The 13153-nt window shown below is 36.7% G+C and overlaps 1 protein-coding gene across 1 annotated transcript in view; it reads left to right on the top strand.

Moving 5' to 3' along the window:
* Nucleotides 1–13153, top strand: part of LAMA2 (laminin subunit alpha 2) — a 352582-nt gene that overhangs the window by 310693 nt on the left and 28736 nt on the right. The window contains 5 exon segments of the mRNA XM_030447547.1: nt 3466–3625; nt 5290–5414; nt 8158–8320; nt 10318–10462; nt 11847–11985. Coding sequence (XP_030303407.1) covers nt 3466–3625; nt 5290–5414; nt 8158–8320; nt 10318–10462; nt 11847–11985 — 732 coding nt within the window.

Here is a 13153-nt window from a genome sequence, read left to right as displayed (position 1 = left end):
GAATTGCATTGCAGAGACATTAGTTGGATTTGTGAGATTAAGATGAAGAATTTGGGACTGATTTTACATTCTTAAGGCAGACTTCATAAATCACAAGTCTTACTGAAGATTCTTCAACTTTTAACATTTTAGTCAATTTGATACCTCTCCTCTAATGCCTTTCATAACCTGTTGGAGAGATTTACTCATTTCATTCCCTCACCTTTTTCATACCAATTTCAGCTCAGTTCCAGCTGCAGACTTTTTCAGCAACCTGACAGAGCTGTCTGAACAGTTAGAGAGACCCACTTGGAATGGGGACATAAGATGAAATTGTGGCCTTGATTTTCCCATTGATTTCAGTAGTGACAGGCATTAACAAACAATAATAATGATATGGTAGGCTTAGAGGTTGATATCAGTTGTTAATCAGGGATCCTAAAGGGCCTTAGAAAGAGATGTGGTGGCACAGAGATAGTGAAATTCTCAATGTTACTGAGCATTCAGAATGGCATCTTAATACAAAGAAGCTGAGTGCTGAGTAATGACCAGATATGTTCTGTTCAGTTAACATCTGTGCCAAAATATCCAGTGTGCTATGACTGATTTGATAATTACTGAATCTGTTTTCCAAGGACTTTATTTTCATCACAATTTATTTGAAGTGCACTAACACTATGCATTTTACTGTACATGCAGAGGTTAGAATGGATATTTATATTTCTGGAATTGAAGTAAAATTTGTTTATTCCAGTAGGGATTCCACTACACTTTGATGATACAGGAATTTAACCACTTTACCTTACTTAGTTACTTACTTAACAAGGCAAATCTGATTGGCATCAAGAACAGCAATCAAAAATATCAATTAACAAACAAAAATCTGTCATAACAGTATCTGACAAAATTATTTAAAGAAGGTGTGCAACAAGAAAACAATGTCTATTTTGCGAAACAAGTCAAATGGATATGATCTCCCTAAATCAGTGAAATAACATCACTTGATTTCAGCAGACCTCAGTTAGGAGCAGAACCTGATTAGTTTTGATTTTAATCAAGTGTGATTGAAGTATTACCATTTTTTTTAATTGCTAATGACAGAGTTTAAGCAGCGCCCTTCCTCTGAGGACTGAATGAATCACAAAGGATGATGAATCACAAATTCACTGTAGACACATCCAGCCCAGCTCAGCAAGAATTCAGTCTCCAACTACTGCGGCAAATGCAAGCTGAACTTTCCACTGAAGGCTTTCTGTGCTCTCAGAGGGCCAAGGAGGAGAGGTTTCTACATGGCATTTTGTGATCTGATATTGGTGACTTGCAAATGCCATCTCATTTACATCATGCATCTCCTAAAGAACAGACCCTGGCATTATGTAATTTTGTCCAATGATCAACCACACAGTGCTGGTACATCTTCTATAATCTACCAGTTTTACAGAACTGGCTACCACTACAAAAATATCTCTTAACCTAAGGGCTTGTCATGCACAGGATAGCAGTGTGTTTTTGCTCAATTGTCCTCCCCAAATAAGAGAGAATTATTTATGGAAGAGACTCCTTTGTTAGCATTTCAGTCTGTGTGAAGATGAAAGACACCCATGAGGTTTGTGACATATTAGACACCCTAAAAAGTGTCAGTTTACTCAGTGACTTCTGCACTGTTGTACTTGGATGATTTCAAACTGGAATCTTGATTTCAACACAATATGTATTGAAGGTGCTAATGACTTTTTTTCAGAGAGCATGAAATTTACACAGTTCAAAAAACCCTCTTTAGCTACTGCTGGTCTTCCAACAATTAATGCACGGAGAACCTGTATCCTTGAAAGGGCTTCAGAACTGCCAGATCAAGGTGTATGGGTGGGTAATCAAAGACCTCCAGTGTAATTTTGCAAATATGTATATTTCATATGAAAACCTAGAGATTCCTAACTACAAAGCAGGCAAGATGGAATAGATCTACAAAGCTATTCCCTGTTGATTGGAAACTCTCAAAATTGCTTTGCAACCCTGCTTCACAGTTTGGGAGGAATTTCTCAAAACTAAAATGTCTCAATACATTTTTTTAATTATTTTTTTTTTAATTTACGTGATTTTTTTCCTATTCTAATCTATGTCAGCTGTCAGCTCATTCTGGTTAGGAGATAATAGATTCTGAGCCAAATGGAATTCTGAAAAGTGTTTTTAGACATAAAATTCTAATACCACAAAAGGCAATTTTGCATCCTTGAATGCAGCAAAGTTCATGATTTCAGAAAATCAGAGGTTTCTTTTGTTGCTTTTATTTGATTTTCTGGTTGTGACTTGACAGCATCTTGACAGGATTTTTGTGTAACTTTTCATCCTGAAAAGCTACATGTAAAAAATGTTTGGCAAATCTGATCACCTCTATTTAACCTAGTTCCTTCCTTTCCCAAGAAACCTTTTTCACAAATAGGTATAAAATCTTTTTCTGAGAAAAATCTCGGTTTTGTCCAGCTTGAAAACAGGTACTGCGATACTTTTAATCTAATCAGATAGCCAATGAAATGCCACAAGTGATCGTTAAAGATGAGTTGTCACTTAAGATAGGGATACATTTTTTATAAACTTATGCAAAAGAAATTAAATTTTACTTTTAGTGGTGTATTTCTACATTAGATATTGAATATGTAAGTAGAAAAAGTTCCAAGTAGTAGGCTTTCTATGGAAAGATACTATCCATATTGCTTTAAGCTACAGTATAAGCAAATTATTGCAAAGGATTAAAAAATATTCAAATTTCCTTTGAAAACAAGAAGGAATCATCTTTCTTCCATTTCTGTCCCTTCTGTTGTAAATAAAAGTCAGCAAGCTCTTTCCATGCCAGTTACTACAATATCATAACCTAAGAAATAGAAACCAAACTGCTGCAGTATCTATTAACAAATGGAAAATTCTGTAGTTGTTATTCTTACCATCAATATTTAATACAATTCATAGAGGACAACAAGGTAACAACTTTAAACATAAAAGAGTTTGTGCTTGTTTGATAAGCAGCCAGAAAGTACAGACTCTTGTGCACCACAGTGAAGGAAACTGAAGCACATTATCACATGATCATTCATTTCAGTTTAAATATAATCTAATAAACCTTATGAAATTCAGAAAGATCATTTGGAACCTTGCCTGCGTCACTTGTTACATTAAGAAACAATTACTTAACACTAATTTCATCACAGTAATTTAAAAAATGCAATTTCCTCATTTTAGTCAAGGGAAGTTACACTTCGTCTTTATAACAAATTTTATTCCAAAAGGAGATTCAGGTGAGAGAAAAAAATGGTTCTTTGATCCTGTCAGTTCACAAAGGCATAGGTGTCTGTACATTTGGATCAAAGTGGAACACAATCAAATCAGTAATACGTTCCTGTATTAGAAGATACCATCTAAAATAGACTTTTCTGGTGTTTGTTTTTACTATCCACTCTGTATGCTTAAAAATGTTTTGATTAAAATCTCTAGGACTGGGAAAAATGGCACAATATCAGTGCGAGCTCTGGATGGTCCTAAAGCCAGCATTGTGCCAGCCACATTCAGATCTGTCTCTCCACCTGGATATACCATTCTGGATGTGGATGCTAATGCCGTGCTGTTTGTTGGTGGTTTAACAGAAAAAATAAAGGTATTGTATTGTCTGGTACTACTGTATTAACTGGCTGTTTATGTGAGAATAGAGAATGTAGATTCCAGGTGCTTGAAATCCATGTCTTGAAGTCCAGCTGCAACTTCAAAGATGTGCATGAGTTTTGGAGCGCTGTCAGGTAACTTCATTTCAGATCTTGATCTATGATGGGTTCTGCACAACAAAAAAAAACAAAAAAACAAAAAAATAAAAAACCAAACCAAACTATTCTTAGCAGACTTGCATGACAACCAGCTAATTTAACTGAGATATATCTGACTTAGGCAAGTATTCACTAGAACAGGAAAAAAATTCATAATATTTTGGGCAAGGAAGTTGCAAGTCAATACGTATTAGTACAACTCAGATCTATGGTCTCTGCTTTATCCAGACTGTGTCCTCAAAAAATCATGAACGTTTTCTTGTTCTAAAGGTGCAGATGCAATGAAATTTGATGTTTCTTGTTGAATGTTAAGATTGAAAATAACTGCTGTGCATTTTGTTTTATATAGGCAAGGGTATAAATAAAATCTGTCTCAGAAATCTGATTTTTCATATTACTGGCTTTTGAAATGCTTTAGATTTTCCCTGGGATTTTGTCCCCATCTCTCTTTTCATGCATCTTTGCCATGTATTTAAAAAGAAGGCTCATTTTCATTTTTTAAAAACATCTTTCATCTGACTTGAGTAGAAGACTGCTATTTCATGTCATGAATTTCTCACAAGTGACATTAAGTTCATACTTGTTGCTAATTAAAACCTTCCCAATTACCCTGGGAAATATCACCAGCGCATTAAGTCTTTTGAGTCATACTTTTCTTTGAATGTTTTCAAGTTGCACTTCTCCATACTCTCTTGCAAGGTCTTAATATTCATAATTGCTATATGGAAAACAGCAGGTGTTTGTCTGTCTCAAAAAGCTAAGTATATAGATTTTCAATCAGCTCATATTGATGAAGTAAAATTTAAATGAAACTAGGTATTTTTAGAAGGATAATTTTGAGCTGAGTACTCTACCATCAAATATTACTGCCTTGATCACAGTACCATATTATGATCTAATGAGCATTACCCTGGCTTAATGAGTTTTGATGGGATATGGGTTCTAATTTGTTTGCCATCTGCACTTTTTTTCTGCATCCAAACTCCACATGAACTTTACAGGTGTAGCAAGTTGAGTTCACAGTTGGTCTTTCAGCCTGGATGATCTCATTTTCCAGGCTTTTGAGCATTAAGTGCAGTAGTAACACTATACTTATTATCTTGTGAGAGAGATTACTTGCAGTCCTTTTTCTGAAGTCTTAAACAAAAATTGAGGTAGACCTGGAACTAGTGAGAGAGGGCAGCTCCCTGAATAGCCAGGAAAGCTGATGGTGGTGTTGAAGCTGGGACAGCTGCTTATTCTTTAGGAATTGTTCAGCTCAGACCTTCCCCAGAGTCTCACATATAAATGGGCTTTTCCATGCTGACTGATATGATGTTAAGCTCACTTTTTTGCTGATAAATTGTTCTGTAAGAGAGCTTGTCAGATTAAATATTGTTCTTGATATTAAAGGTAATAAGATGCATTTCCTGGTATTTGTGATTTTCATATCAGTTACGCTTTCAGACACAGTAGATTGCTTCAGATTGAATTCTAGTGGATTTTGCTTTTTCTGTTGCAGAAGTCAGATGCTGTAAGAGTTACCACCTTCACTGGCTGCATGGGAGAAACCTTTCTAGACAGCAAACCCATAGGCCTGTGGAATTTCAGGGATATTGAAGGTGACTGCAAGGGATGTGCCGTTAGGTATGTAAAGCACTGACTGCTTCTTGTGCCCTTTTATGAATCTGTGGTGACACAGTGTTCTGTGGTAAGGAGCAGGAATTTCCACAGCAACTATCGAGTTTCAGTAGACAGATGTGGTCTCTATACAATACTAAGAGATATGAAGCTAGGTTGCAATTACACAGGAGATGTACCCAGTCTGGGCTGTAGAGGTGGTTGTTTCCTTAACAGAATTAAAATTGTGTAACAGTGCTATGATGGAAACACCCTTGCTAACCAGTAGTCAGAATTAATCAAAACATGAGAGACTGAGATTCACAGTGACACAAAGCATGGCTCATTGATGTCAGTAGTGTGGATGCCCTCAGCTCTGATGCAGCATGGAGCAGTCAGATGTCTCAAGGTGCCTTTCACAACCAACAGAGTAGTGAGCAGAGACACATGCGAGAGAAAGGGGTTTCTGTCCTCAAAAGAGAATGGGAAATCCTTTCCCTGAAAGAGACTTGCAGTTCCAGATATAAAGAAAATGGATTTACAGGATTCTCATATACAGGGTCAGAACTCTCTTCAGGAACATAAGTTACAACCTTTCCAGATGAATCCCTGTCCTTAGAGAGCCATGACCCATCTTCATTCCTCTTTCCCACTAAAATAATCTCAAGCGCTTTCTTGTGCCATACCTCAACTTCAGCAGAGGCATCACCTCTGGGAATGATCATGTAAAGAAGACTGCAGGCCTCTCACAACTTTCTTTATGGTTTATGATTTTCACAGTGCCCCACTGGATGAAAGTAGCATTGTCCTCTTAGGTGCTCCTGGTTTTTTTAGGGAATTCAGCAATGTCAGTATATGGTATAGTGCTTACACTGCTTTAGGTAAAATAATTGTAAACCCAGTCAGGGGAGTTAAGAGTAGTCTGGTTTTCAAACTAAGCTGCTAGATTGAACAATCTGCTAAGGCTTAACCCTTTGAAAATGGTGCAAGTTCAGTTGTGAACAGGAACAATTTTGGTAATACCAGAGCTGTTCCTTGACTACAACTCTAAGCCCTTGACACGTAGGTGCAAATTTAAAGAGCATGATGATGGATATATGCATTTCAGTTCCAAGCAACTCCTAGTGGAAATGTGTCGTGGTTCAGTGCTGGGCTGACTATGAAACGAATGACAGATGCTCTCTATTAACCCCTCTCCCTTTGGCTATAGTGGAAGGAGAGAGAATTGTGGGTTGGAAACTAAACTATGCAGCTTTAACAAAACAATAGTGATGAAAAGGAAAATAATGAAATACGTACAAATATATACAAAACTGCTATCACGTTCCCCCCCAGTAATACTCACATCACCACTGAAGCTGCAGGGCAGCCCTGGGAAAGTCCCAGACAGGGCTTCTGGAGTCAGCAGCAGATGGGGGCTGGAGGCAGGAACACACAGATTCAGGGACTCATGGATCAGGATCAAAGGCAGACAAATGGACAAAGTCCTCTCAGGCCATGCACAAGGAGAACCTGACCCTTACAATCCCTCAAATTTATACCAAGTGTGATGAGTATGGGATGGAATTCTCCACTTGGTCAATTTCAGTCACCTATCTATCCTGTCCCTCCCACAGGCAACTGCTTTGCTCCCTTTTGTTTCTGGACCATAAGATGTTTTTCAGAATCAATCTGTGGCCTTGGCTCTGCATCCCAATCTCTAGCAGTAACTATAAACATCAAGTGTTATCAGACACTGACTGAAAAACATGTTGTTATTTTTAGCAAGTGCGGCTAATTACAAGAGACTTTACTGAAAAGTAAAAGTACTAGAAAGAAAACTGGTTCTATGCTGGCTCAAACCAGGACAAAATGCCTAAACCTTTATGTGCATCTCAGCCTAAATTTAATTTTCTCTTTCATTAGAAATAGTGTAGATCTTCTTTATTGGAGTGTGGGTGGGTGGCAGGGAGGCTGAAAAAGTGCTAGATTTAAGATTTGTAGAATTCTGTTAAAAGCCAAAAAACAGGGACTTAGCCCATTTTTCTAATATCAGGAAGAGTCCTGTTCTCCTGCAAAATCTATTTGCAAAAACTTAACTGTTAAAAATAGCAACAGAGGGTAAAAGGACTACATTCAAAATCCTTGTTTGTGTGCAAAGATAAATTGGAAATGTGTTCCTAGCCAGTGTTTCACATGTAGGTTCCTTGTTCAAATTTATTTTTTGCAATTAGACCAAAAGATTGCCATCTTGTAGCTATCTGATCTGTGTGAAAAAAAAAAATGGACAAAAGTTTATCATAAGAATTGTATCAAGCAATCTCAAAGTTTGATCTTTTCTGTTCTGTAATGACAGGAATGCCAAGAACCGTGGAAGGACTGTTGCTTGTGCTCTTGTGGTGTTTGTAATTAGTGGGTAAACAGAGAGAATCACTTTCCAGGGTTTTCATTGTGGGACCCTCCAGAAGTTGTAAAATCACTAACAATAATGAAACTAAAATTTATTACAAGATGAAAGAATACATAATGCTATTTTACAATGAGGATTTCAAAGTGAGTCATTGCAGACCATGAGATATACACAACAGGTTCTGATTCCATCTTCTTCCCAGAAGTGCTCATACATTGGACAGTTGGGGAGCTGACCCTATAGCTTTGCATTTCAGAGCAGGCATTCTATATAAAATCAAACCAAGTTCAGAAAGACTCCAAACACCTGCGCCCTTGCTCTCCTTTCCTTCTACTTCGGATCTTTTGAAGCTCACATGGCAAAGGAATTGCCTCTTTTCAGCCCACAGGTGGCAGATGGTGAGGGGACGGTCCAGTTTGATGGTGAGAGCTATGCCATGGTGAGCCGCCCAATCCGCTGGAATCCAAATATTTCCACAGTCATGTTCAAATTCAGGACCTTCTCATCGAATGCCCTGCTAATGTATCTTGCCACTGATGACTTGGTAAGAAAAAACAGCTAATTCCATGCTCTTTACAGGTTTCTTGCTGTCTTTACAATGGCTGAACTCATCATTTGAAAGCAAATCATAATTGAAAGCAGCACTGTCCTGGTATGATGTTGCCTGGTGTGATGCTTCACTGCTGTCCAAGTGAAGACAGTGTTATAGAGGGGTTAACTACCTAGTGTTTACTGACTGGGGAGCATCATGTTAGACATGTTAGAAGGGAATTCCACCTTTTCTGAAATGATTACTACTTTTTCCCTTACCTCAAATGTTTACCTGTGAAAACATTAACAGCTGTGTTTGGTTTTGTACATTTATAGTTTAAAATATTGCAGTGTGGGCAGGGAGAATATGGAGAGACAAGCCTTAGATAGAAGTCCTACTGATACGCAGAAAAACTTTGTGTTTAATGTTAGTGGCATTAAAGGTGAACTGAATGGTGCAACAAAAGGATGTTATGGTGATGACATTTGCACAAGGTCAAAAAATGGTGCATTTTACAGCTCAAATGAAGCTGTAATTGTTCAAGGTTTTTATTCACAAACACTATCAAATGTGTGTGGATAACAGGGACAAGATATTTATAAAGATATCTGGCAAGATCTTCACATGGATCAAGAATAACTTAGCTTCAGCATCTCCTATCCAGGTTGATTTGCATGCCTAGATGGGAACAGTCTTTTTCTTAGCCTTTTCATGTAGGACAGAATTTATGTCCAGTAGTTCTTTCTGACATCTTGAAGAACTCATTATTTTGCAAATTTCCCCCTGTAATTTGGGGAAAAATTATCAAAAATGCTGAAATTATCAAGCAGAAGGGTGCTGCTCCTGACTGATTACACTAGAAGATAACATTTTACTATGATAATGTACTAACATAATTTTTCTAATTAATTTTCAATGTTTCAATTATAATTAGTGTAATGATTTTAGATTATTTTGTATATTTGTTATTCATTTACATAGTTTTCTAGAAAATAATTTACTTAACTTCTGAAAAGCACTGCTAACTAGAAGGCAATTGGTCCCTGACACAATTTGACTCTTAAGATAATATCCCGCTGATAGAAACATTGAGGATGCTTTTCTAGTGTTACCTAGATACACATGCATAAGCATCTAGAATAAGGAGTTTGTTAAATTTTACTCTTCTTAACATAAATTTATGTTCTTATACATAACATTATTGCAGTTTTGCATCAATATTCAGCACATGCTATTTTTATTTCCCTTAGATATGAGCACAGGTGGAACCAGTCATGAAAAAAATTATCATTAAACTTAAAATTTCTCTAGTACTTTCAAGTTCTGGATCATGGTTCCACCATTACTTGCTTAATGCCTTTCATGTTACCCTGTTTCCTGGCTACTTGTTATTCACTTTGTATCCTACCTGCTCTTTTTCTGCAGAAAAAGACTAAACCACGTCCCTAACACCTCCAGGTTTGGTGACTCCACCATTTCCCTGGGAAGACCTTTCAATGCATTTCCTTCTAATATAAGTCATAGCTTTCTGTTGCTCCATTTGTAAAGACTACTTTTTGGAAGCCCTGTTAAAACAAGCCCATTTTGCCATCTTTACTATTCTTTTTTTATACTTTGCAAACTTAAATCTATCTGAGATATGCAGAAAACACAGTACAGACTTCCACTCGAATCTGAGCATTAGTTTGAGGTAATTATAATATGTATTCCTGTCTTCAGTTGAAGAAAATAAAAGTACAGATATCTCAGCAAAGCACAAGCAGAGTTGTTAACAAAATTCCAACTAAGTTAGCAATACAAAGGAGAAAAAAAGGGAAAAAAAGAATTTGCTGGCAGCAGCCATTCATATGCTACAGTCCTGGGCAGTAAACACCTGAGCAGCTTTTTATAAAGCTTGAAAAAGTTGTTGGTTTTCACTCAGGAAAAGAAAATGTTTACTTAATGACATATGCCTCTTACCAAAATGAGCAAGAATCATAATTTGTGTTTCTAATCCTTTTCATTTACAGAAAGATTTCATGAGTGTAGAACTCAGTGGTGGGCGTATTAAAGTCAGCTACGATCTGGGTTCAGGTACAGCTTCTGTTATCAGCAACCAAAATCATAATGATGGCAAATGGAAAGCTTTCACCCTGTCAAGGATTCAAAAACAAGGTGAGTTCCTGTGGCATTAACACCATGACATTCCCAGTTACCCCTGCAGTACAGATAACCATCAAATCATGGGGAAGATGATGTGCAAAATTGCTGGAATTATAAGTTTGTACTGATTAAGCTAATTATTTTGCTTAGATTACAGGTATGTTGAGTTGGATGCGAGTGATTGCACTGTAAAACAGATCTTTTATGAACAGGTAGTTTAATTTTCAGGCATAATTCTGCTTTAAGGTTGCATAAGTTACATTCTGAAATACTTCTGCATCTCATACACAGACCCCCCTATAATGTCCTTTCACTGAGGTAGGTTTGGGAACTGGGACACTGGCCAAAATAATGTGGGGCTCTCACTTGTAGATTTGGTGCACCTTTAGAAGAGGAAAGCCTTGTTGCTAGCCAGTTACCTTTGTTCACATTTAACTCAGAAGGTATTAAGATAAAATACAATGAGACATAATTGTTGTTTATTCATATCATTCAAACATATCATGTACTTAAGATAAAGTATATAAATGGAATGAAATTTGAAAGTCTATCCCATACTCACTTCTCTTCCTCCTGAAAACCACAGTTTGTTTTTTGGCTTTTGCACATGCCTTCTCTCTTTTGAGGTATTTATTTAACCATCTACTGCTACAAGAGACTCATCCATATGGGGAAAAAAAAAAAAAAAAGAAAAAGAAAAAAAAAAAGGGAAGAAGAACTCTTTCTTTGTATTCCTATGGTATACTATCTCATTCTTTCTTGGAAGCTGCTTAGCACTTCTCAGCCTGTCATGTCTCTCTCATTGAGTGTCATATTCTATATGAATCCATACATTAAAAATACACATGGAACAAGATTTTAACTAAGGTGGTTGTATAAAGCACATCACTGACTCCAGATTGAGACCAGACATGACAGCAACTGACTGTTTCAGGTTGAAAATGGTTGAGTTACTGATCACCAATCTCTAAGGCACATGATGACAATGCCCAACAAACTGTTACACCAAAAAATCCTGCTCAATTGACATCCTTTGGACTGAAATCACAGATTAGGTGTAAAATGATCTTTTCTATCTTGAATTTGCCCTAAAGTGTTAGCTACGAATTATATTGACACAAAGAACATACCAAATTGAAACTGGTTTAGAGAATATAAAAACTATACAGACTTGCTACAGCTTTTCAGGTTGTTATGGAAACAGAGGAAAGTCCAAGTCCCTTCTCCTGCCATGACAGGTTGGACATCCAGTGCCCTAACTGCACAATACAACCCTCCCTGCCTCTTCCCTCACCTGTTAACCCTTCATATATTTGGTTTCTTACCTCTGGTTTCTTACATCGAGACATCACTGTTTGTGTCTGATATTTTGAAACTCATCTCAAATCTCTTCCAGCCAACGTATCAATTGTAGATATAGATACCAATGAAGAAGAGACCGTAACAACAACTTCAACTGGCAGCCACTTTGGGCTCAACCTAAAAGGGCATGAGAAAATATATTTTGGGGGATTGCCAACCCTGAGAAATCTAAGGTAATGTAACTCAAACCAATGTATGTAACTTTTGTGAGGGGGTGTAAATGCAGTGTAATCCTATTCACTGTGTCTATTTCTTAAGTTTACTTGCAGTAAGTGAATGCCTAGTTACCAGTGCACCCTATATTGCCACAACAGATCAAGCCTTTATTTGCATATGCTGTGTATTTCAATGTATTTCACACAGCTCATACTACACAAATACAAAAGAAACAGCAGCCATGGTGAAGTACAGGTTTCTGATGCTGTGTAAGAGCCATGATGTAGCTGAATTTTAAGTATTTTTTTATTTGTTGAACTGAATTTGTGACTTCAGACTTACAGAGCTGGCTCCATATCTCCACAAAATTAAGGACAAGTGTATTCCTTGTGCATGAGTAGAAAAATTGAACTACAAACCACTCCAAATGGGATTACTGTTAAATAGCTATAAAAATACTTTGTTTAGTTTACTATTTGTCATAGGTTTCCTGGACTCCTTAGATTAAATTCTTCCTTTATTCAGAAATTAATTATATGATTGAATGCTTTTGCTATATTTCCTATAAGTGGAATGAAATACGGAAAACTTTTCCCTTCAGAAGCCTGATACTGAATTTCTTATACTAATAAAATTCCCAGTATTTGTTTTTAAAATACTGTATATTATTGATCTACCTTAAGGTAAGCATTAATAAACTAAAGAAATGTTATAAAAAATATTTTACTTTAGTGACTGTGTGACACATTTTTAAACAGACAAAAAAACTTATTTAAGGTTGAAATGAATATTCAGCCATTTTGCAGTGACAATGAGAGACTTTTGTGCTACAATGAACAGGTGAGCAACACAGAAACAAGCCCATAAATAGATGATACATGGCATACTGACAACCTTGATGTGGTCTTATGCACAAGGAGCTGTTGTGATTCGTTCACAGGCTGTTCTACAACTAAAAGAATTTGTTAATTTATTAGGTTAATAACTGACTTCTGATGTCAAATCACCCAACACTAAAAAGTTCTAAGATATATTTGACTCATGAAATATAACACTATTATGTAATTGTGAAATCATATCAGTGCACAACAAAATGTCTAGAGCAATGATCTTCCAGCAAAGCCTTTGAAGCTGCTTAGGAAAGCAGGGTACCACAGCTACTTGGGCTTGTGGTAAGAATTTTGC

Source organism: Calypte anna, chromosome 3, assembly GCF_003957555.1.
Source record: "Calypte anna isolate BGI_N300 chromosome 3, bCalAnn1_v1.p, whole genome shotgun sequence".
Classification (NCBI taxonomy): Eukaryota; Metazoa; Chordata; class Aves; order Apodiformes; family Trochilidae; genus Calypte; species Calypte anna.
Note: the sequence above shows the minus strand (reverse complement) of the source record. Positions and strands in the feature narration are given on the sequence as shown.